The sequence below is a fragment of the Mastigoproctus giganteus genome, chromosome 7 (genome assembly GCF_048544385.1).
Source record: "Mastigoproctus giganteus isolate SK-2022 chromosome 7, ASM4854438v1, whole genome shotgun sequence".
NCBI classification, from domain to species: Eukaryota; Metazoa; Arthropoda; class Arachnida; order Uropygi; family Thelyphonidae; genus Mastigoproctus; species Mastigoproctus giganteus.
The window spans coordinates 7298691-7324733 of NC_143581.1; the positions used below are offsets into that span (position 1 = coordinate 7298691).

Sequence of the window (26043 nt, forward strand, 5' to 3'; positions counted from 1 at the left end):
TTTGTTCCAGCAATTAACCACCCGCTGACTAAAGGCAAATTTCCGCACATCTATTCTACATATGTCTTTTCTTAATTTGAATTTATGCCCCCTTAGGTTCTTAATCTGAACAAGTGGAAGGATCCCATCAGAATTCAGCGTGCTCAACCCATTCACGGCCTTATACACCTCAATCAGATCACCACGCAGGTGCCTAGTCTCCAGCCACTGCAATATGCAGAACTTAAGCCTCTCTTGGTAAGAGGATCCCTTCATTCCCCTCACCAATCTTGTTGCCCTTCTCTGTACATGCTCAAGTAAATCTACATCCTTCCTAAAATGAGGCCTCCAGACCTGTATGCAGTACTCAAGGCGTGGCCTGACCATTGCCTTATACAGAAGGATAATCACCTCCTTTTCCCTGCTAGCAAAATTCCTATATATCATTGACAAAACCCCATGACCTGCCCTGGCAGCCTGTCTGCATTGCTCAGAAAACTTCATATCTGACTGCACAATTACTCCCAGGTCTTTTTCATTTTCTACCACCTTAAGTATAATACCACACAGTTGGTACGTTTCTCTGGGGTTACTTCTACCCACATACAGTACTTTGCATTTGTCAAGGTTAAACTTCAGTTGCCACTTCTTAGCCCATCTGCCCAAATTATCTAGATCCTGTTGCAGTAGCACACTGTCATTACTGTCAATTAACAACCCTGCCAACCTTTGTATCATCTGCAAACTTCGACATTAAGCCTGATATACCTTCATCAATATCATTGATAAATATACAAAACAACAGCGGACCTAACACCGAACCCTGTGGGACTCCACTAATAACATTAGTCCATGAAGAGCAGCACCCATTGATTACCACCCTCTGTCTTCTCCCACTTAACCATCCTTTTATCCATTGTAGCAACTTACCCTTAATACCATTCTGCTCCAATTTGTACAATAGTCTTCCATGCGCAACAGTGTCAAAAGCTTTCCTGAAATCCAAATATATGATATCAAAATTATTTTTTGCATCCAGTTCCTTTGTAACCACATCATAATATCCTATCAAATTTGTCAGACAAGACTTTCCCTTAACAAACCCATGCTGTGTCTGAATTATTGCTGCAGTCTTGTCTAGATGATCCTGCAATGCATCTTTAACCAGTGATTCCATTATCATAATTTTACCCAGAACAGAAGTTAAACTAACTGGTCTGTAATTACTCGTGTCACCCTTCAATTCCCCTTTGTGAATTGGGGATACATTTGCACATCTCAAGTCCGTGGGAGCCTCCCCTGAGTCCAAGGATGCTCTCATAATTATGGCTAAGGGTTTGCTTAGTTGCTTTGCCGCCTCCTTTAATATAACTGGATAGACCCCTTCCACCCCAGGTGCTTTTCTTATGTTTAACTTCAACAATTTCTCCTCCACTTTGCTTTCAGTTATTACAAAATCATTAAGTATCCTGCTACAATTTGATAACCTTCTGCCATTTTCAAACCTTAATAATACAAGATACAATGAAAGATAATACAAGATACAACAAAACTAATGTTACTGTTATACCAATGGTGACACAAACTGCAACAGTCTCTACAGATGTTTGCATGGAGACAGGTCTAGAGGGAACTACAGAGTTCACTATGACTGCTTTCCTCCATGAGCTGAATAAGAAGAGCTTCTATCTTTTCTATATATAGTGTAATGTTTAATTGTCATAAATATTGTATTTTTGAGATTGGTTTCTTGAATGCATACTGCAACAGGCTTATATTTACTTAGGAGATCATGAAAGTCATCTAAGTCAGCACGAAGCCCACAATTCCACTGAATAGTTTTAACTGGTGTCTGCTAACTTCCGTGAGATGTTTTGCTCACCTATCTATTTTTGCTTTTTTCTTCTTTGAGAAAACTGGTCTGTCTGTGTCAATTTCATCTTCTGGATGAATTTCAAGAACAGTGTCATCTACGTCTGCTTTTTCATCAATGTCCATGGTGTCTGAATTTCTATCTATCAGTTCTTTCAGAGCTCTTGGTTTGTTCTTTCGGTTGCTGATTGAGATTCTTATCTGGAGATATTGTTACCGGTGTATTTACTTCTTGAGCTGCATATTTAGAGGGAGATTGTTCCTTTAATGAAGAAAGTACTAATTTTGCCCAACCAGATATAGAGATATTTGGAGGGATTGAGCAGTCAATTTGAGTTGATACTGAGAGCACTTGTTGAGTATTCCCCCTCACAATGATGACAGATGGACTAAGAAAATAACAAAATGGTACCCAAGTGGAGCTAGAAGAAAACCTGGAAGACAAAGGCGGAGATGGATAGATGAAATTCGTGAGTTTTTGAGTAGTAAATGGATGGCCAGTGCTCAAAACAGAAGGAACTGGAAAGTTGCTGGAGAGGCCTTCATCCTGCAGTGGATTGAAAATGGCTGATGATGATGATGATGATGACGTAGATGATTTAGTTGGAATTGCAAAGTGTTTCTTTGCATCTTGATATGATACCTTATGCTCTATTTTATATTTCTGAATGCTCTTCTCTCATTTCCATTGCTCATAGTCCTTAGAGAAGGCAGAATGATTACCATGACAGTTAGGACAGTTTTGAGTTTCACTGTTACAGTCAGTATGCATATGTTCTTTTGAACCACAAGAAGCACAAGTAACTACACCTCTGCACACAGTTTGCAAATGACAATATTTGGCACTTGAAGCACCATACCGGATTGGGAATGTATGGCAGAACATGGCATCTGAGGCACCCAGCTTTTATAGTTGTGGAGAGAATTGGTGTTTTAAACGTCAGTACAACTGTCCAAGTAGAGACAGGCTCTCCATCTTTTTTGATAAAAATTCTTTTTGCATGGACTATGTTTTGGTTGTTTAATTTGTGGATGAGTTCATTTCCTGATACATTTAGAAGATCCCATTCTGATATTACCCCTTTAGAGGAGTTCGATGTGGGCTAACCATTGTGAGAATTCCACCAAAGGTAGAAATTTTCAAAAAAGTCTCTCAGCATGTCCATGTTCATTCATCTCCACTAATAAATCTCCAGACCTTAGTCGACGAACCATTTTTTGAGGGCCAGCTGCATTTGAGACTTTCTGAATCCAAAATGGAGATGGCTTACTCAGTGGCGGAATGTAATATTAAAAAGGGCAGAATAATCCGTCCCTTTTTTTTTTTTTTTTTGGTCTCTTGGCATGGGATGTGTTTAAGTCATCATGATCTGGGTCATGCATATCTAGATCTGGATCAGAAGATCCACAGCTGAACTGTTTTGTGTTGTCCATCATTGCTTCTTTTAGCCCTGGGAGTGGATTTCTTCTGTCAGGTTTCCAGCTCACCATGTGGAGGCAGGAGTGGTGTCACGAGTGACCAAGTGATAAGGGAAGATTAGTTGTTAGTGTGTTAATAAGTTAGTCCTATACACAAATAGAATGGTGTCTTGACTTCGTCAAATAAGCTAACTTCTTTACTTCAGAAGAGCAAAATAAAATAACTTTACAAAAATAATGCTATACTATAATCAACTGCTCTTTTAAGTAAACTGCTTTCAAAATTGCTCAGGAATCACTATAGTCACTCGCTTGGCACTCGGGGCCAGAAAAATTATTGCCCAATTATTTAACTTGAAACATTCAAGAGCACAAAGTGGGCGAGGTCAATGCTCAACACAGGAGCAGGCACAGGGCACTTTTTACATAAACATGAAAGCGCAAATAATTTTTTATGGCTGTACTATTCCAATTAAAAGTGAATACCATATTTGAGGAATACTAAAAAAATTTTTATATGCCTAACACTCTATAAGTGCTTAACATCAATGGCATATGTATTATAGGTTGGGATCTGATTTTATAGAGAGTACGTGTATACTACAGTGGGCATTGCAAATATTTTCCTATAGTATGCCAAGTATTCTTCAATATCAACATCCACCCCCTCACCAATGATCCCCACTTGGTGCCATCAAATGTTTTTGCTAACTATATTGAGGAATTTTGTGCTAAGTGCTTGAAATAAAAAAAAAAAAGAAAGAAATTTAATACGCATTATAAAATAAACTTAATATTGGTTAACAAATAATTGTTCTTCCTAACAGAATGAATGTCATAAGGTGCTCAAGTAAAGTGCCCCTACTTACCTTCACTAAATTAACTAAAAGATGGTAAACATGAACTACAGGTTTCCATCATTGCTGAAACCCTGGTCATAAGGTAATAAAAGTGGAATTTAACCTTTGTGTTTAGCATCACTTCCAATATGACAATTCAATGATAACTTTTTAAATTGTTTTTTTTCACAAGAGCTCAAATTCCCAACTGGAATACAAAAGCTGTTTTTTGATCAAATACTTTTGAATCACTAGATAATTAGAAATTTAAAATATAAACAGGGGAAAAACACTAACTACTTTTATGAAATTCTGAATTCATAACATTTAATAATACAGTAGACTTTCAGAATAATGGCACATTCAGGGATTCAAGGGGCCATTATTTCAATTTTTCTGTTATATAAAAAGTTTTATTTTTAATATATTTAATGCAGAAATAATGAGGCTAAATAAGAAATAGAGATTAACAATGCAATTTTAATAATTTCACAAAAAACAAACATGTTAATGATCCAATGTTATATTCTACCATCAATAAACACCTACTCATTCCCCGTTCCATTTTCTTGATTGTGTCAAGTTTCGTCTGCACAGGTAGCAGCACAGTGGTATGGTCACCATCATCCTCACACTGGCAGGAAAAGGCCCAGGTTTGAATCCCATCAATGATGCAAGGAATTTTTATGGGCTTTTTTCACTCCGTAGCTGAGTTAGTCAGTCTCAGGCATAGATAGCAAGGTTTCCCCCCCCAGGAAACAGGTTTTTCATCCAGCAAAACAGACAAATCGACCAGAGAACACTGCAATTTATAGACACAATACACATGGGTATATGAAGTTTTAATGTTCATCTCCGTATCAGGTTTATTAACTTGAAGATCCATAGTGAGGGGTTTTTAATGTAAGATAAATGTAAATCAATGTACTGATTTACATTTATAATCAATGATATTAGTACAGAATTCACTTTCAAAATGGCAAACAAACAAATATAGTAATCATGTGACTTTCAGTTTTCTTTTTTCGGCACTGCGAGACATCAGTGCTGTATGTAAACATCCGATCTCAATGTGCCGTTAGCTCGAATGTTCCGTTATTTGGGATGCTGTTATTTCAACAGTCTACTGTAATTGAGTTGAAAAGAGAAACTAAAATAAATATAAAGAGGTTTTTTTTTTTTGTCGTTGTTGGCGGCTTCTGTGGCCATAATGCATCTCCCAAGGTTTTTGCAGTACTTTGATCCAAGCCCAAGGCAGGATTTGACCCGCGACCTTTGGGTTGCCAGGCAGACACTTTACCCAACTGGCTAGCCCGGTCGGCAATATAAAGAGTAAACTCTTACAATCCAGCACGTTTAAAAAAATAAACATTTTAGAATATGGCCCACAAATCAATGATTGCATTTGTCTTTAACACGTTCACTGCTTCCTGAACACAAATATCTCACTTCAGATTTTAATCCTCTTAGAAATTAAAAAAGGCCCACCAGGTTAGCCAGGAGGGTAAAGTGCCTGCCTGGCAAACCAAAGGTCGCAGGTTCGAATCTCACCTCGGGCTTGGATCAGAGTAAAATGTAAAAACTTTGGAAGGTGCATTATGGCCACAGAAGCCGATGCACCAACAACTAACAAAAAAAATAATAATAAAATAACCCTACTTTTAGAACTTTTTCTTTCAAATTCAAAGATAAAATCAGGTATTTTTTTCTTTTTCAAGCAACCTCCACCAGAGGACAATTAATTCAGTCATAATGAGAAGAAAGGCCAAAAATGTTTTTGCCCTTACCATTCCAGACTGACTCAATCCCATGATTTTCAATCCCAAACCAAAACCATCATTGGAAAAGCCAGCAGCAAAAGTGTTAAGAAACCATTCATAAAGGGGGCGTTTGTCTTATTAAGATGCTTGCAGGACTATCTTGTCCATTTTGTTTCTGTGGCCAGTAGAATTTCAACTGTTTAGACAATACAATGGTCCTCATCTCACAGCAGAAAAAAAAAAAAAAAAAAAAACTTGCTTTTACAACCAAGAAAAAACTTGCCCCAATTATGATATCAAAAATAATTTTGTTATCATACACTTGGATTTCACGAAAGCTTTTGACACTTATGCATAGAAGACTACTGTACAAATTGGAGCAGTATGGTATTAAATGCAAGGGGCTACACCAGTGGATAAAAGTGTGGCTGAGTGGAAGAAGACAATGGTATTCAATGGATGCTGCTCTCTTCATGGATTAATGTTATTAGTAGATTCCCCCAGGGTTTGATGTTGTGCCCAGTGCTTTTCTTTTTTGTATATTTAGAAATGATATTGATGAAAGTATATCAGGTTAGTATATCAAGTTTACCTTAATGTCCAAAGTACAAAAGTTAATGATAGTAATGGCAGTGTGCTACTGCAACAGGATCTAGAAAAGTTGGGCACATGGGCTGAGAAGTGACAACTGAAGTTTAACATTGACAAATGCAAAATACTGCATATGGGTAGAAGTAACCCCACAGAAACATACCAACTGTGTGGTACTACACTTAGGGTGGTAGAAGATGAAAAAGATCTGGGAGTAATTGTGCAGTCAGATATGAAATTTTCTGAGCAGTGCAGACAGGAACCAGAGCAAGTAATGGGGTATTATCAATGATATACAGGAATTTGCTAGTAGGGAAAAGGGGGTTTTATCCCTCTGTATAAAGCAATGGTCAGGCCACGCCTTGAGTACTGCGTACAGGTCTGGAGGCCTCATTTTAGGAAGGATGTAGATTTACTTGAGTGTGTACAGAGAAGGGCAACAAGATTGGTGAGGGGAATGAAGGGATCCTCTTACCATCAGAGGCTTAAGTTCTGCAAATTGCAGTGGCTGGAGACTAGGCACCTGCGCGGTGATCTGATTGAGGTATATAAGGCCTTGAATGGATTGAGCATGGCCACACCTTGAGTACTGAATACAGGTCTGGAAGGCTCATTTTAGAACGGATGTAGAGTTGTTACAAGTACAGAGAAGGGCAACAAGATTGGTGAGGGGAACGAAGGGGTGGTCTTACCAAGGAAGGCTTAAGTTTGGCAAATTGCAGCATTTTTTTTTTTTTTTTTTAGGAGAATTAGCAACTAAGGCCATATTGCTCCGGGATATGCGGTGGTCATTCCCTGACCTTTCCGCATCCTCCATATTTGGTGGTGACGGGCTCGTACCCCGGTCTAATCAAGAAGCATGTGCTACACACTGCTGCAACTTCCCACCTGGCTATGGAGGCGCCTATTGCAGCATCTGGAGACAAGGCACCTGTAAGCTGATCTAATTGAGGTGTATAAGGCTTTGAATGGGTTGAGCAGGCTCAATTCTGATGGAATTCTTCTTCTTGCTCAGATTACAAATCTGATGGGGGGGAGGAGTATGAATTGAAATTGAGGAAAGACAGTTATAGAATAGATGTGTGCAAATTTGCCTTTAGCCAGAAGACAATTGATTGCTGGAACAATTGATTGCCTTTATGGAGTTCACGTTCTATTATTCCTACTCCTTTAGTTTTTCTTCTTACTATCTGCATGTTTCTCTTTGCATTAACTTAAATTTGATTGGTTAATTAATTAATTATTTATTTTTATTTATTTTTACCATATCCATCACATAGGGGCACCACATTATTTTGACGACTATTATCGTTACTACATTATGTCCTGGATATGTAGTATGTATTATATATTTAATCTTATTTTAATCATTAAACTACGTTCTCTGTCGGGTCAACGATGATTAATATATGCTTACATTTATAATTTATTTATATCTTACTTTTGATTCTAAAATTTCTAAATTTTTTAATTACTATATTTTGTCTATATTTGGTTATATTTGGTTTAGATTTAAATTACTTAGCATATATTGATCATTACAGAAACAGAGAACTTCTTGTCATTTTTTGCCTTCAGTCTGGGTGGTTGGCCCCAGTTGAAGTCATCTGGATTGTGGGTGAAAAGCGATATTTAATTTTTTTTTTTTTTTTTTTTGCGTTTTCTTAAATCCCTGAATGGTATTATTTGATTGATTTACTTTTTCTATTATTTTCTATTATCTTTAATATTTTATACACATTATGGTTGTAATGCATGATTGCTCTGCAATTGCATTGACCTATAAATATTAGTTACAATTACAGTCGTTATAATTATTAACTTTCTTTTTTATTATATATCTCTCTCAGCACCAAAAGCATCAGAGAATTTTTCTTAAAATGTACACTGGTATAATCGGAATGGTTTTCAAACATACTTCTGGTGTTATATTAAAATATCCATGCAGTAAACAAATACTTTTAATGAAACTGGCATATGCATCTCAGTTTCATTAAAAATATTTCATTAAGCAATACAGTACACAAGAAAATTGAATTTAAAAATATCTGCTAAAAAACATTACCATCATTATAATAAGAGTAGGTATATAGCTTCCTTTGGCAATTAGCTTACAAAGTGTAACCAGTGGTGATAAGACTTGAAGGTACTTAGTGGCAGTCAGACTTGGTACTCTTGTCGGTTCACACATTACACCAGTAGGCACAACATCAACACTGTTTTCATCATGCACATCACTTTCACTGGACCAAATAATGCTGCCATTGGGATCGACTGCCAAACCATCCACGTGCTGGGAATCAGCTGTAGCTTTATAAGATGGCTGTACATGAGCACTGTCCAGCAGCTGTAGTTATTTTTGATCACACAAACAATAAAAAATAAAAAAGTAAAAACAATTAACAAAAATATAACTTAAATTTAATGAAAACTGTTGATAAATATCTGTTCTGAACACTGCTTTATTGATTTAAAAAAAAAAATTACACAAACATAAAATGAAGAAAAATACTTTTATAAAAAGGACGTCTACAGAAAATAATGTTCATGGAAAAACAATCAATATAGTAAATAAAACTAATATTAAGTTGCAGGCAGCAAAAGTAGTAGTGTTAGTAGAAAAGGAAAATATGCAACAAAATAAAATTAAAACCTTTCAAATTAACATTAGCATGGTGCCTTCTAGCACCATGCTAATGGTCTGAATCGTGTAGTATTGGTCTGATATTGATATATCAACTGCTAATGTATCCTTCATTCAATTCTTTACTTCGTTAAAATATTTATCCAAACCTTTTTTTTTATTTTTTTTTAATTGATATAAGTTTTCATATTTTGGGCAAGGTTTTGTTTCAACAGAATATTCTCTTTTTCTTTGTCACCTGATGAAGAGAGCAAGTTGGGGAGAGAACACCGAGTGCCCAGTTATTTCAATCCTTGCAAAGCATTAAATAACTCATCTAGTAACTACACCTAGTGACTTGATTAGGTGATTTATAATGTAATTTTCAGATTTTAGAATTTCCTAGTATAGGCATAATCAAGAGGACATAATCAATTACTGGGATTATAGCAAATCATTTGATTATTTCAATTATACTCAAATCATTTGAATGATTCATTTGATTATGGAAAATCATTTGATTGCATTATTCGAATGATACAGTTGAATGATTAGTAGTTATGAACTACAAATCATTCAATTATTTAGATTATAAAAATCTCGCTATTTTGCCCATCACTAGAATTTTCACACCTGTCTCCCTAAGGATATTCCTTTGCACCCATATACAAACTCACTGATTTTTCTTTATAGCTTTATATAATTTTCCAGAATTTAACCTTCCTCAAATGGAATTTCCAAATCATGCACAAAACTCAATATGTTAATATAGAATTATCAAAATCAAAGGCCATCATCTTTCCTGTGTGATGACCTAATAATTCTGCCTTTACCTAAATGATACTACAGCGTAACTTTAACACACACACACCTCAAATCAATACAGATATAACAGTTCCAGAAAATTCCTATTATAATAGCTAAAGGTTTGAATGAATTCATTTCACATTTCATTAAACACAATTAGATCCATTTTTATATTAGTGCCTTGTTCTTTGAGCCATGATAATTCTTTTCCAATTCTCTTTTTGGTAATTAGTAAGCTGTTAAATTCTCAGTAAATATTAGTTAGATGAAGTATCCTTGGTTTAAAAAAAAAATTGCATAAATCAAGTTTGAAAACATGTTAACTTCAATGAAAAAATTTACTCAGCTTATCAATCACCTCCTTAGGGCAGTCAGTAGCTGTTGTCCTGTAGCATGCTAATATAGTCAGTTCTTTCATTTCAGTGCTTATGCATATGAAGAATTCATTGCCAATGACTTCTTAGAGAGTTTACCTTCTTAAAGCTTATTATACTCAGCCTCCCAAGCAACTTTGTTACATGCTAATTTATACTGAAGTATTGAAAGTAATCTGATAATATATAGTCAAATTGTATAAGTTTCTTTTTTGCAATTAAGTACATTAATACAAAAATTAGGCTAATTGAACTTTTTTTCCACTAACAATTCGTTAGCATAAAAAAGCTTAATAATTTCCAAGAACTAAATCTTTCCAGAACAAAATAAGTCAAGATAATATCACAGCATAAATATCTATAAATTTCTTGATGATTAACTCTTAGAATCAGCAAGCACATATGTGATGTGATGTAATGTAATTTTTTTAACAGATAAAAACAATTTATGCTAATTGACAATACAGTACAATCCCATGTCAACTTTGGGCATTGTCATCTGCATAAAACACAATGGTATAACCTGTAGTGAACTGACCAAATTAAATTTCCCTACATTTGCTGTAAATTGGTGCACTAACATTCCATGGAACAAGAAACATATTTTGTCAGTACCATTTTAATTTTCTCATGCAAGTGAAGTAAGTTTTGATTGCTTATCTTGTAGAAATATGTATAATATTCACTCCATCCTATTACTTAAGAGATGATAATATGAATAACTACATGAAGTGTGTGTAAAACTCAATATATTCAATTAGCAGGTTCTATTGCTTTCTTGAACACTTCAGGAAAGCAATAGAATGTTGCATTATAAAATAATAATATACTGCCCTCCACCTGAGCAAACAAAAAATTCTATCTATCTAATAATAATTAATACATTGTAATTACTTCAGTTTTCTTTAAGTATAAATTCTTAATATCTTTCCCCTGCAGGAGCTACAAACTCCTCCGGGGGAAAGAGATGATACACTGATACAGATATTCAACTAGAAAAAGCAATGTCACTGTATTAAATGTCATACAATTAAATTATTTTCTAAGTAGGAAATTGATAGAAAATTTATACTGAAGCAAAGATAATTTAATTTTATTAAGATAAGAAAATGGAATAATTGGTACATGTATGTGTATACAGAGGAAGTCAAATTATAGGAGACTTTCAGAACACTAATTATAAAGAAGAGGACATTAATGAATATTATATACAATAAAATTCCACTATGATTACAACCTAGAACAAGGCCACTATAACAAGCATTATTAAATCTACTATAATTTTATAACATTAAACATGGGAACTTATACAATAATGAGTGAACTATGCAAAACTTTCAAATATAATAAAACAGATTTGTAACAAGACAGTTTACAGATTTGTAAAGATAAATAAGTAATATGATATAACAAGTCATGAATCTTTGTTTCTCCATTTATATATGATTCTAATTGCCAATAAATGAAGGCAATTCTAAGAATGAAGTGGATAACTACAAACAAGTCAGTCTTTTGACTTCAATGACAAGAAAAATCATGGAGTCATTATGGAGAGTGCAATATATTCAATTAGTTGCTTCACAGAAAATTAAAAATGGTGTTCTGAAACAAAACAGATTCCAAAAATAAGCTATTCACATACTTTGTACACCACAAAAAATAATTTTGATAAACAAGCATTACATTACAAACCTTTTTATCAGGTTTGTGATGTAATGCTTATTAACTAAGGGTTTGCAATGTAATGCTTGTTTATTAAATTTACCGTGGCGTACAATATGCGTGAACAGTTTATTACTGAAAGGATAACATCTGCAAAAATGTCTCATTTAAAGACGTTATTAAAAGACAGCAACATTTTGTGAAGGGAAAAATAATGTTTAATTAACCAATCTAGTTAGCTGTTTTATTATTATTATTATTAGCCATATGGTACAAGGAAGCCTGAGGCTTATGCTGCACCGGCCAAAAAAAAAAATTCCCTATTACCCTGAGAGACAGAGAGAGAAGTAGAAAGGAATCACCAAGAAAGAGAAGAATGATGATATCCAGCTCAGGACCCTGGGAGTGCCAAGCCCATACTCACCAGATGTGAGTCCCTGGAGGTTTTTTGACAAAGTTGTTCATGAACTGGACAAAGGAAATAATTTCAAGAGTTTATCTAGATTTTAGCAGCGCATCTGATTCAATCGCACATGGCACTGTTTAATCAGTTTAATTCTTAGATGGATTGCAGAGTGGCTGCAGGCTAGGAGGTAGAGGGTAGGGTTATGATTAATGGTTAATCCTCAGATTATGTGCTCCATAACAATAAAGTAATTTTGCCACTTGTCACTCACATTTGGAGAGGTCTGGGTTAAATTCCTGTCCATGACTGGAGGAATTTCTAAAGTCCTCTTTAATCAAGGCTGATCTCAGGTGTTTTCCTCCCCGAGTTATTTTAGGTATTTCAACCCATACAACATGCAAAACATTTCATAGCGCACACACACACACATACATACACTGCACAATATGGTATAAGCTGCTGATGCACCTAAAATTCCCAATAAGAACTATTCAGATTGGGCAAATGTTAGAAGTGGAAGTTCTCCAAGTATTGGTACTGGGACTACTTGTTTCGGATTTTTTTAAATCAATTGGCATGTCAAGATTGCGAGAGTGGCTAATGATAAGTGTCCTGGAACATCAGGAAGACTTGAATAGGCTTGAACAAGTGATCAGAAAGGTGGCAGGTACATTTTAATGCAGTAAAAAGTACATCAGTCTGAAAAGAACTGATGTACTTTTTACTACCCCCCCCACCAGGTGTCTATGACAATTATAAGACAGCATTTTTTTTTTTTTTTTTTTTTTTTTTTTTTAACGAGGTTGTCACAGACATTCTCTCAGATATGCCAGACAAGCTGTACTTGCAACCTGGGAGTCTAAAACGCTGATGGAACTGATATTCGGGTGACACTCAAGTCAAGTGCACCCAATTTCGGCGAAGTCTGGACGGTCTGTGACAGCAAAATCCTCTGCTTGTAACTGCACGATGGTGGGAATGTTGTAATCCTGGGTATAACCTCCATGCATAAGTATGTGGTGGGTGACCACCCAAGTACGCAGGGGTCGAGGTGTGGCGACAACACCTCGACACATGGAGGAATGCCACCCCTATATGTTACCAGGCAGTACTAGGTGGTAGATGACTCTCATCAACATGTGCAATACCACCACTTTGCTTATTGGAGGTTTGAAAATGGTGGAAACTATGTTTAGTCTCTAGAGCTAAGTTCCGGTCAACCCTTCCCCATCTCTTCCATCATGCAGTATGATTGATGACTTTTGAGGTTATGATGAACATCGTGGAGAGATCCAATATTCCTTACATTGAGGGTACAGTTCTAAAACGGTATTTGCAGGCCGGCGCTAGTACACCGGACCGAACCTATTGGTAACTCCCTAGGAGGTTTCCGGATCAGCTAGTGTATAATCTTGCTACCTCTACTCTGCCAGATAGTGACTGGAGGGAGTCAGAGTAGTGTGTATGCGGGGAGCATTGTCGAGGCCACGTTATGTCAAGGATCTGGGTATATTCTTACCATGTGTACGCCATACCCAAAAATTTCATTACTTCATACAGCATGTCCCACCCACTTTTTCTTACAATTGAATACACCATGAATTGTCAAACTAATAGAGCAAGCTTATCTGCAAAAAGATCTAAGACTCCCAAACACTTCCTAATTCATTTCACAAATATATGTGGTCTCAATTCTAATCTCAATGGTGTCTATTTCCACTTGCAGTCTGCCAAACCCCATGTACTTTTTCTGACAGAATCTCAGTTATCGGTTTATTCAACTACTGCTCATCTCAGATGCCCAAATTATTCGCTGTATGATTCCTTTCACCTCAAAGGTGGTACACATGTGCAAATGTCTGTTCTGATATTCCGTCAGAGACTTGGCAATTTGGAATCTCCTCTCTTCGATCTTCTCTGGCTTAAAATATCTCTACCTCATTCTGTCAAATTCATCTGTTGTCTCTACCGTTCTCCCAACTCCACTAATCACTTGGAGCTCTTTGACTTCCTCTCTTTGCAACTTTACTTTCTCCAGTCCAACTTTCCTAACAGTGAGATAATTTTCCCTGGTGATTTTAATGTTCAAAACTCCATTTTTTTTTTTTTTTTTTTTTTTTTTTTAATGAAAATCCCAAACACGAAAGGTATTAAAACCTATAGTACTTAGTACCGTGCATGGGTTGAAGGAGAAGTGGGGGGAGTGGGGGGGAGGGGGTGTTTGCTGGAAACTTTGCTCTAGAGACTAAACATGGGTTTCACCACTTCAAGCCTCCAATAAGCAAAGTGGTGATATTTCACCGGTTGATGAAAGTCATCTACCACCTACATCTGGCTTCCGTTTTCTAGTCACACCGACCCAGCTGGTCGAGACGCTGAGGCTTTTACCATTACTAATGACCTTGCACAGATTGTTCATTTATCTACAAGAATAGCAGACAATACTAATCATACAGCCAACACGCTTCATCTTTTTCTCACAAACAACCCTTCTAAGTACACGGTCGAAGTGAGAGGTCCTTTACACACTTCAGACCACAACTTGGTGATTGTCTCTTCTCCACTGGAGCCTTTATTTCATGGCTATTCCCAACCTCGTGTTGTTTGGCATTACAAGAATGCAAAATGGGATGACCTCAGAGATTTTTCTTCTTTTCCTTGGTCAGATTACTGTTTCAAAACTTCTGATAGCAACGTTTGCTCAGATCGTGTCAGTGAAATTATTCTTGCAGGATTTTTTTTTTTTTTTTTTTTTCCCCTTGTTAGTTGTTGGCACATCAGCTTCTATGGCCATAATGCACCTCCCAAATTTTTGCATTTTACTGTGATCCAAGCCCAAGGCCGGAATCGAACCCGCGATCTTTGGATTGCCAGGCGTGCACTTTACCTACCTGACTAGCCCGGTCGGCCTTGCAGGAATGGAATCCTTTATCCCACACTCCACTTTAAAATCTCGTCCTTTATCTAAACCTTGGTTTTCCAATAAATGTGCTAAGGCACAAGAGAAAAACGTCGCATATCATAATTGGCTTGTTTCTAATTCTTCAGTTTCATTTTCTGCCTACACCAAAGCTCGCAACAATTGTAAAGCAGTTATTAATCAGTCTAAACTAGAGTTTGAACAGGCTAAAAGTATAAAACTTGCTTCTTGCTCTAATGGTAGCTGAGCATTCTGGTCTCTTGCCAAAGCTATTGGCTGCAACTTTTGCCATCTCTGCTCCCACCTCCGTCCAAACCAGATGGTTCTGTTGTCACTTCAGCCAAGGATAAAGCTGACCTGCTAGCATCCCATTTTTCATCCAATTCATGTATTAATGATCTTGGCAAAACACCTGCCACCATTCCCAACATGCTCCATTCAATGCCTCCGTGGTCTTCCGTCAAAAGGATGTCAGAAGGATTTTAACGAATCGATGCTAAGAAAGCACCAGGTCCCGATGGTATTTCTCCACTTATTCTCAAAACCTGTGCTCCTGAACTTACTCCTATTCTTTGCCGCTTTTTTCACTTTCTTATTCCAAAGGTGTTTTTCCTTTTGCTTGGAAACTGCTCACATCCAGCCAGTTCCTAAAAAGGGTGACAAATCCTTCCCATCCAATTATCGTCCCATTGCAATTACTTCTACTCTTTCTAAAGTAATGGAGAAATCAATTAACAGCCAACTCTTAAACTAACTAGAAACCTTCCGTATGATCAATGATCGCCAGTATGGATTCCATTAGTGTCGATCCACTGGTGATATTCTGGCTTATGTTACCCATTTATTAGCATTAGCATAGGCATATGATGCAAGAAAGCAAGCTTATGCAGCATCAGGCAAAAAAAAAAAAAAACCCCACTCCCAATTCACCCCTCTGTTCATTTGAAATAAATATCTGTCCAGCTGAGACTTAAATTTATTTAGGCTATCAACTTCCACAACAAGGGATGGAAGTCTGTTCCACCAACCAAGTACCCACTGGCTAAAGGCAAATTTCTGCAGATCTATCCTACATCTGCCCTTCCTCAATTTGAATTTATGCCCTCGCACGTGATTAATCTAAGCGAGAGGAGGAATCCCATTGGTATTGAGCATGCTCAAACCATTCAAGGCTTTATACACCTCTATCAGATCACCTCACTGGTGCCTAGTCTTCAGACACTAATTTGCAAAACTTAAGCCTTTCTTCGTAAGAGCAACCCTTTGTTCCATTCTCTAATCTTGTTACCCTTCTCTGTACTCATTCTAGCAGCTCTACATCCTTCTTTAAATGAGGCCTCCAGACCTGTATACAGTACTCAAGGTGTGGCCTGACCATTGCCTTATACAAGGGAATAATCACCTCCTTATCCCTGTTAGAAAAATTCCTGTATATCATTGACAAGACACCATGAGCTACTCTTGCAGCCCATCTGCACTGCTCAGAGAATGTCATATCTGCCCTAGGTCTTTTTCATTCTCTACCACTGTCAGTGTAGTACCACAGAATTGATACATTACTCTGGGGTTACTGTTTCCCATATGTAGTACTTTACATTTGTCAATGTTAAACTTCATTTCCCAACTTTCAGCCCATCTGCTCAATCTTTCCAGATCCTGTTCCAGCAGTATACTATCAGTAGTGTCCTTAACAACCCTGCCAACCTTTGTATTGTCTGCAAACTTGGACATTAAGCTTGATATACCATCATCAATATCATGTATACATACAGAAAACAATGGACCCAACACTGAACCCTAAGGGACTCCACTAATAACATTAGTCCATGATGAGCAGTGTCCATTGATTACCACTCTCTGTCTTCTCCCCCTCAACCATCCCTTTATCCATAGAAGCAATTTGCCTCCAATGCCATACTGCTCCAATTTGTGCAGCAGTCTTCCATGTGCATCAGTATCAAAAGCCTTTCTAATATATAATATCAAAGTTATTCTCTGCATCTAGTTCTTTTGTGACTGCATCATAGCATCCAATCAAATTGGTCAGGCAAGACTTTCCCTTAACAAAACCATGCTGTGTCCGAGCTATAACTTAAGTCTTGTCAAGATGATCCTGCAGTGCTTCTTTAACCAGTGCCTCCATTAATTTTCCTGGAACAGAAGTTAAACTCACATGTGTATAATTACTTGTGTTGCCCTTTGATCCTCCTTTGTGAATTGGGGTCACATTTGCACATCTCCAGTCTATGGGTACCTCCCCTGAGTCCAAAGAGGCTCTCATAATTATGGCTAATGGTTTGTTTACTTCCTTTGCTGCCTCCTTTAATATAACTGGATAGATCCCATCCACCCCAGATGCCTTTCTTGTGTTTATCTTCAACAATTTCTCCTCCACTTTACTCTCAGTTATTACAAGATTCTCTAGCTTACTGCCAGAGTTGAATACACTTCTGGCATTCCCCTTCCTGAATAACTCCTCATGTGTGAATGTAGATGCAAAATACTTGTTTAGTTTGTTAGCCACCTAAGAAGGATCATCAACAGCTGAACCATCAATATCCAGTGAAGCAATCTAATTCATCCCCTTCCTTCTAGAGTTTACTCTTTGGTGTTTTTCTTTACATCCTTTGCCAAAGATTTCTCATAATCTGCTTTTGCCTGCCTAATCTCCTTTGTAACTTGGTTACAGACAAGCTTTTATCTATCATAGACTTCCATGTCACCCATTAATTTATATGTATCCCATGCATTTTTCTTCTCTGCCATATGTCTCATTAGTTCATCTGACATCCATTTAGGCCTAAATCTTGAACAATATTTCTTAGTTAGTATGTAAAGCCTAGTAGCTTCCAAGATAAATTCTTTGAATGCTTCCCATTTTGAATTTGCTGTTGGTAACATCATCAGTTAGTCCCACTGTACAGAATTTAAATACTGTCTCAGATCATTGTAGTCACCTTTACGAAAGCAAAAACCCTTCCCTTTACCCCTGATGGTAGTTACCTCTTTGAGTAAATCCTGCTTCAGCACACTGTGATCACTGCCACGTAGTGGTTTATTTATCTGAAGATTCTTAATGAATGAAGAATCACTACTTGATAATCAGATCAAGAGTATTACTCCCTCTAGTTGCCTCCTGAACATATCTGATGTTGAAAACAATCATCCAATAAATCCACAAAAGCCTTGTTAGTGTGTGAGTGACCAACCCAAAAATTCCAGTCAATATCTGGGAAATTGAAATCCCCCATTATAAGACTCTTTGATTTACTGGCCCACTCTATTTCCCTGTACAATTTCTTATTATACTCATCAGAGTCATTAGGCCTATAGCACACTCCTACTCTCAATTTTGATCTCCCAATGCTTATGTCACATCAAACTGACACAACACTGCACTGTCCAGCGTTGTCGACTGGCTTCACTTCTTTGGATTTTATGTGTTTCTTAACTAATAGCATAACCCCTCCTCCCTTCCTGTCCTTCTATCCTTCTGCATACATTGTACTCCCCAAATTCCAGTTCTGCATTCCTTATATCTGTGTGACAATCAATGGAATTATGGACTAATTCAATGGAAAGGTTGAGTAAAACACAAGTAGTTGCTCTCGACATCTCAAAGGCTTTCGATCATGTTTCGCATAAAGGGCTTCTAAACAAGATTCCATCTTATAGTTTGCCAATTGTTTTTTGTAATTGGTTATCCAGTTTTCTCTATAATCGCTCGCTGAGGGTGATCGTAGATGGTTCTCGGTCTTCTAACTTCTCCATTAATGCCGGTGTCCCCTAAGGTTCAGTTCTTTCCTCCACTCTTTTCCTCTTGTATATTAATGACCTTCTTCCATTGACTGGAAATCCTATCCATAGTTTTGCCGATGACAGCACATTGCATTCCACTTTCCATTTTGAGAAACCTTGCCCTGCTCAATCAGCTTCAACTTCTCGAAAATCTGCTGCCAATTCCTTAAATGCCGATCTTCAGGTAATTCTCCAGTGGGGCAAAGGAAACTTAGTTGATTTCATCCCTTCTAAAACTCAGTCTTGTCTTATATTTCGCAAAAAGCATTCTTCTGCTCCTATGCTTATCTTTAGTGACACTCTGATTTCTACGCAAAATGATATATCACTTTTGGGGATTACCCTGACGTGTAATCTCTGTTGGCACAAGCAGATTCAAATATTGCTTCCTCTGCATCTAAAAAACTTGGTTTTCTCTTTCGCTCTCGGCGTTACTTTTCTTCCAAACAGCTGCTCATTCTGTATAAATTGCTAATCCGCCCTACCATGGAATATTGTTCCCACATCTGGGGTGGTGCCCCCAAAACCTCTCTCAGGCTTCTTGATTCCATTCAGAAGAGGGCAGTTAGGTTAATTAATGATTCATCTCTAACAGTCTCTCCACTCGCTGCCTCACAGACATACTGTTTCTGCTGCATGCCTCTTCTACAGATACTCCATTGGCACTGTTCTTCTGAATTGGCTTCTATAATTCCCGCTCTCTCTTTCAAAACAGTCCGAACATGTGTACCCACCAGCCAACATCCATTTACTGTCCAACTTGAAACTCACAGAACAAACTTTACATCTTCCTCATTTATTCATTCAACTGCTGTTTTCTGGAACAACCTTCCTTCATACGTATTTCCTGAAAATTACAGTCTACAGAAGTTCAAGTCCAATGTCAACAAATATCTTATGTTTTCTTCTCAACCTTCAATCCAAGCACAGTACTAAGTACTATAGGATGGAGTACTGAGTCAGTACTACAGAGTCAGGTGAGATTCAGTGTCTGTTTTCTGAGGGACTATGTCAGTTGTGGATATGTCCTTCTTCAGGTAAAGAGGTCCTGTGCACATTGTGTTAAGGCTTTGTAGTTGTCAATATTCTTGGTTTTGTGGTATGAAGCGAAGTCTAGTGATGATGCAGCATCATAGATCCTCGTAGAGAGAGTGCAGTGGTGCATGAGATGCTTCCAAGTCTCTGGCTGTCCACAATGGCAGAGATGGGGGGGGGGGTATCACTTATTATTATTATTAACCATATGGTGCAAGGAAGCCTGAGGCTTATTCTGCACCAGCTAAAAAAAAAATTCCCCAAGTAACCTTAGAGAGAGAGAGAGAGAGAGAGAGAGAGAGAGGTTGAAAAGAATCACCGAGAAAGAAGAATAATGATATTCAGCTCGGTTTCTTAGCAGACCCCGGGGTTTGCCAAGCCTTAGTCCAAGTGTCGAGAGTTTTCCCTCATTGCTCCATGTCCTGTTAGTAAGTAGGACGTCAGGAATTCCAGAGAAAACCAAGTTGGGGCTTTTGGATGTCCGGAATAAATCTTCTGGTGACCTCTCCTTTTGTTGATCCTGCCCAACAGGTCTGCCAGGCCCTCTTCAGGTGGGCAAGGAGGCGTTTCTTTTCAAGTTTGATGTCATTCGTCGGGTCAGTTGATTCAAGGCAGGTGGATTCTCAGCCCTTGGATAGTTAATAGAGAAGCCCACAGAAGAGGATCTCCAGAGCAGGGGGGGCCACAAGAACCTGGAGGGCATGGGTGCTTACAGTGCAGCATGCTCTGGAGATTGTCAGGAGGATAGAGCATTGGATTGATTCTAGCTTTCTTTTGTCGACAGCAGTCACTGCCTTGCAGAACCAGACACCTGAAGCATATGTGATTGCCAGCAGTAAGGCGGTTTTGTAGAAGATGGCGAGGGTTCTCTTCTTCAGTCCCCAGTCACAACAGGTTACCTTTGTGACATGGCTGAATATTTCTTGATCTTGCTTTGCAGGTATACGAGATGGGGTGTAAATGAGAAATTATTGTCTAGCACTATGCCAAGGTGTTTGACTGTGGTTCCCAGGACTTTTATCTGGGGGAGGGCATCTTCTGATGTCAAGAGTACCCCTAAATAGAATCGAGCAGGTTTTTCCCTGGTGATATTTTTAGGTGGTGCTGATTGGCCCACTGCTGTAAAGTGTTTAGGGTATGATTTGCAAGATTTCTAATTGAACTCTGGAATCCCAATGCTCATGTTGGATCATGTTGTCTGTATAGGCTTGTGACTTCATGTCCCCCAAGGTCAAAGTTCAGGAAGCTGTCCTGGATTACATTCCAAAGAAGCGAGCCAAGTACTGAGCCTTGTGGGCATCCTCTGTGTACTGGTCATGTAACTGAGCAGTGTAATACAAATGGTTACTTTCCTATGGGAGAGGTATGTTTTTATACAGTTGTATATATTGGCAGGTATTTTAGCCTTCCAGAGACTACCTAGGATGCTTGGCCACCAAAGGGAGTCAAACACCTCAGCGAAGTCAACAGAGATAACGAGAAAATACTTGCTGTTTGCTGTTGAGGCTGCACTGATATTTTCTAAGGCCTCCATTGTGGAGCTTCCACTTCTGAAGCCAAATTGGTTTGGCTTCAGAAGTGGAAGCATTATAGTAGTGCATTTTTATTCTGTTGTGTAGGAGATGTTCTAGGAGCTTGCTTAGGATGGAGGACAGAAGGGCAATGGGACAGTACAACTCCGGGAGGTCTGGAGGTTTCATCGGGTTCTTTGGAATGAGCCTCAGCTTTGCAGTTCTCCATTTTGCTGGGAAGTAGCCAGTCTGCAGGCATTGATTAAAGAGGTTTCGTATTGTGTCTGGAATGGTTTCAACCACCTTCCTGACAATCTCTGGCTCAAGCATGTCTTCTCTTAGGGATTTCTTGTTTTTAATCCTGGCCACAGCAGTGATTAATTCATTATTGGTGAAGGGGTTCTCCACCTGGGTTGTGGCATAAGTTTAATTTTCTTCACACAGCAGAATTTGCTAAGGGGTATTTGGTTGAATGTGCTGAAGGAATGTAGCATCTAGAATGTTATTTAGGATTCTGTCCATGTTTTAGTATAAGTACCTTGCGGCATTTTAGTAGCTGGGATGACCTCTCCCCTGGGGAGCTTGTTTGTGGTCACTTTACAGACGACCCCCCCCCAGGGATCTGCAATTCTAGTTGTGGAGGCTAGATTCTCCCAGGAGCACTTCTTTCATTGTTTAATCATGGTAGTGTATTCGTTGCTTTAATCATTCTCTTGAACAACTTTGCTAAAAGATCGAACTGTTTGTTAGTTGCAATATTTGGTTAAATCATGTAACACATAATTTAACAAAGTGTTTTATAATTGTTTAATGCAATGAATTTTTTTTAAATTCAAAAAGGTCTGGAATCAGGAAGGAACTGTTCTCTCCAAGTTATTCTCTACATTTCAATGTAGTTTTAGATGAAGCAACATTAAACATTCAAATACCCTGTTATATGCACATACAGAAGCAGTATTTGAAAAATGGGTACTACATCTGGTCTTTTAATAATGATATTGTAGTATGCATTGCACTGTATTGAAGGAGACTGTATGAATGCATGAATCAAAGATTTTAACCATGTGGAAATAATTTGTTCAATGGTTAGTGACGTCATGTGTATTAGTGACGCCTGGTAAACCTCAAAAACTAACAAAACGGAACAAGAGAATACTGCAAAAAACTGTGCATGCAAATTGTAATTTGAGGTTGTCCCAAGTCACACAAATCCTCTGTGAAACTATTGAGATTAAAGTCAGCACTAGTACAATACAAAGGACACTCCATGATATGGGTTATAATGGTCATGCAGCTGTTCACAAGCCACTGATCACCTCAACAAATGCTAGACACCGATTAACATGATGTAAAGAGTGCAAATCCTGGACTATACAGCAATGGAAAACAGTCCTATTGACAGATGAGTCGAAGTTTGCACTCTACCAGTTTGATGGCTGTTTCTTGGGTGTGGCAAACGCCAGGGGAACAGTTCCTTCCTGATTGTATCCTCCCAACAATGAAGCTTAGTGGAGGCAGTGTCATGGTATGGAGCTGCTTTTCATGGTTTGGCTTAGGCCCATCAGTCATTTTTGACAAAACCACGAATGCTGTGCTATACCAGGACAGCCTAGACAATTATGCACTTCCAACATTATGGCAATACTTCGGGGAAGGCCCATACCTGTATCAGCCCAACAATGCACCATGTCATACTGCTCGGGTCGTAACAGAGCGATTTGAGGACACTGGTTTGGAAAAGTTCGATTGCCCAGCCCAGAGTACTGATCTGAACTGTACTGAGCATCTTTGGGATGTATTGGATCATCAGGTACATGCATTACCCAAAGAACAAGGCTGAACTGGACTGATTTGATTTGGCTGCGTTAAAGACCGAGTGGAGGAACATATCACCTGACATTTATAAAAAGCTGGTGGTATGTGTATGCTGCGAAGATTGAAGGCCGTCATAAAAGCAAAAGGTTTCAGCAAAAAATATTAAATGACACAATAAAAGCTCTTTTTTTGTCTAAAGCATTTTTTGTTTTTAATCCACAGCTGCACAGTCCACGCTCTGACTCCGGTATGGCACAACAATAAGTATTATCTTTGAGCATCCACTTCAGCTCATTTCATTATATTTTCTTCTTTCATTTATTTTTTCCTTCCCATCTCTGCCTCTGTCAGGTCAGCCATGAAATATACATTAGCTGCCATATATTTACCACTGCCCTTAACCTGGCTTCTGCTTATGCTCAACCTATAACTTGGTTTCTATGTATCTACCATGTGCTACGTATATTTCATGTTAGAAACTTCTTCTTGCTTCTTCCTGCATTTTGCTTGGTTTTGACCCTTGAAGATAATACTAAAATCATTGAATTTGCAGCATTAAGTACCATTAATATACCATTTTTATTTTACAGGTACCTTTTCCTTTTTCCATAACTGGAAGTCTAACAAAACTGGAAGTCTAAACGACTTCCAGTTTTGTTAGACTCTCCTTTCCCTTTACAAACTACTTATCTATATATATACAGTAATACCCCGAAGTTACGCGATAGGTGGGTCCGACGAAAATCGCGTAAGTCGAATTCGCGTAAGTTGGGGTACAACTTTGCATATAAATAGATATAAATTTTGCTTAATTGGGACCAAGGACTAACAAAAACACTAGTTTAGAAGAAAAATATTTAATAAAATTGCAGTTCTTTATACATATTAATACAAAATATGTATTAAAAAAAACAAATGACTTACGTTAAAAAGTTATATCGATGTCGATGGCTTCATAAAATCTAACAAATTCGTCTGACGACACAGCGCGTTCTTTTTTTCACGCAGAATTTCTTCGTAGCAAGCTAATAATTTTTTTATTCCTTGCTTTGTAGCTATAACGCGTTCTTCGTTGGAGTCTATGTTTTCTAAAATTTTTAAGCCCTTTACAATTGAGCCCTTTTCAGTTTTCAACCTCTCAAGTTTGCAATTGTCATGTGCTTTTCGCCGTTGCTTCATTTAGGCCTGTAGCACATGCAATATCACATGGTCTTTCATTTCGCTCAAAGCGTTTCACAATTTCATATTTTTTCTCTATCGACAGAGGCGGACTGGCCATAAGCCTTACCGGGGAAACCTCGGTGGGCCAGTGTGATTTTGGCCATAAACCATAGTATGAGGCCACTATAAATTTTCCCGGGTAAGAATTTTTGACCCAGTCCGCCTCTGTTTATCGATAATTGCTTTTCTTTTTCTCTCTGAATCTGCAGTGTCTTCACCAGGACGCTTCCTTTTCACACCTTTTAATTAAGTATTTTACTCATTTTTAGGGAATAAAGCACAATTTCAAAACGAGGAGGCACGCTTGATACGCATAAACAAAGCTGCGCGCATGTAGCAACTGAATAAACAACACCATAAAGGCAGAGATACACTATTAACACCTCACATTTCTAGGGGTTACTACCATAAAACAATAAAAATCCAGTTGCGTTTCTGCTAGTGAAATCTGTTATAAACTGGTAGTAAACTCGATCTAATTGCATTTGCGATTATACCGATAGCTGGAATTGTGTTGGTTTTTACATTATTATGGTGAAATGTGTTTCCCCTTCACTGAAAAAAAAAACATAAAAGCAGCAAAGTTGAATTTTGTTCATCTTTCGCTCTCATTCTCCGCCGTTGCACCGTATATCGATAACATATGAAAAACGACCTTGAAGATAGTGGGCGGCAGCGTTGCCAAACGAAAAAATCAAGAACCGCGTAACTCCGAGTTCGCGTAAGTCGGGGTATTACTGTACATATATATATATTTTTTTTTTTTTTTCTGAGCACTACTTTTAAGCCAATGTTCTATATTTGTTAAATTTTCCATTGCGAACAATGCTGCAAAATTTATGCCAGAGGTTCCCAAACTTTCTCGGTTCACAGAACCCTTAGTCTCCAAGTAATTTTTTCACGCAACCCCTAGGTCAAAAGAAATACCTAACACAGTGGTTTTCGAACTTTTAATATATACCCCTATATAATAATTTTATTCTTTACATAGAGGTACTAAAAACTAAATAATCAATTATAGATCATAAAAAGATAAGGTACAATGGATACCATACACCTTTTTTTATAATGAAATAAATGTATAAATTTCAAAACAAAAAAAAAATAACTTTAAGTAACTTAAACCAAAATTACACGGCACCCCAAGAATGTTGTTGGGACACCCCGGTTAAAAACCACTGGTTTATGCTATTGTAGGATGAACAATTAAATATTATACGCACATTGATATTTTAGGTCAAGGTCCCAATAGATTTTGGTTTGCAAGTGGTGGTGATTTTTTTTTTTTTTTTTTTTTGGCGTGAAGCATTACCAGTAATTAAGGCCTAACTACCTTATTAGCATTAGTAGAGGCATATGATGCAAGAAAGCAAGCTTATACAGCATCAGCCAAAAAAAAAACTTCCACTTC

General features: G+C 37.7%; 1 protein-coding gene across 1 annotated transcript in view; it reads right to left on the reverse strand.

Moving 5' to 3' along the window:
* LOC150082462 (piezo-type mechanosensitive ion channel component-like) overlaps positions 1–26043 on the reverse strand; it is an 861219-nt gene that overhangs the window by 619555 nt on the left and 215621 nt on the right. Inside the window, 1 exon segment of the mRNA XM_090377768.1 lies at positions 8526–8807. Coding sequence (XP_090233894.1) covers positions 8526–8807 — 282 coding nt within the window.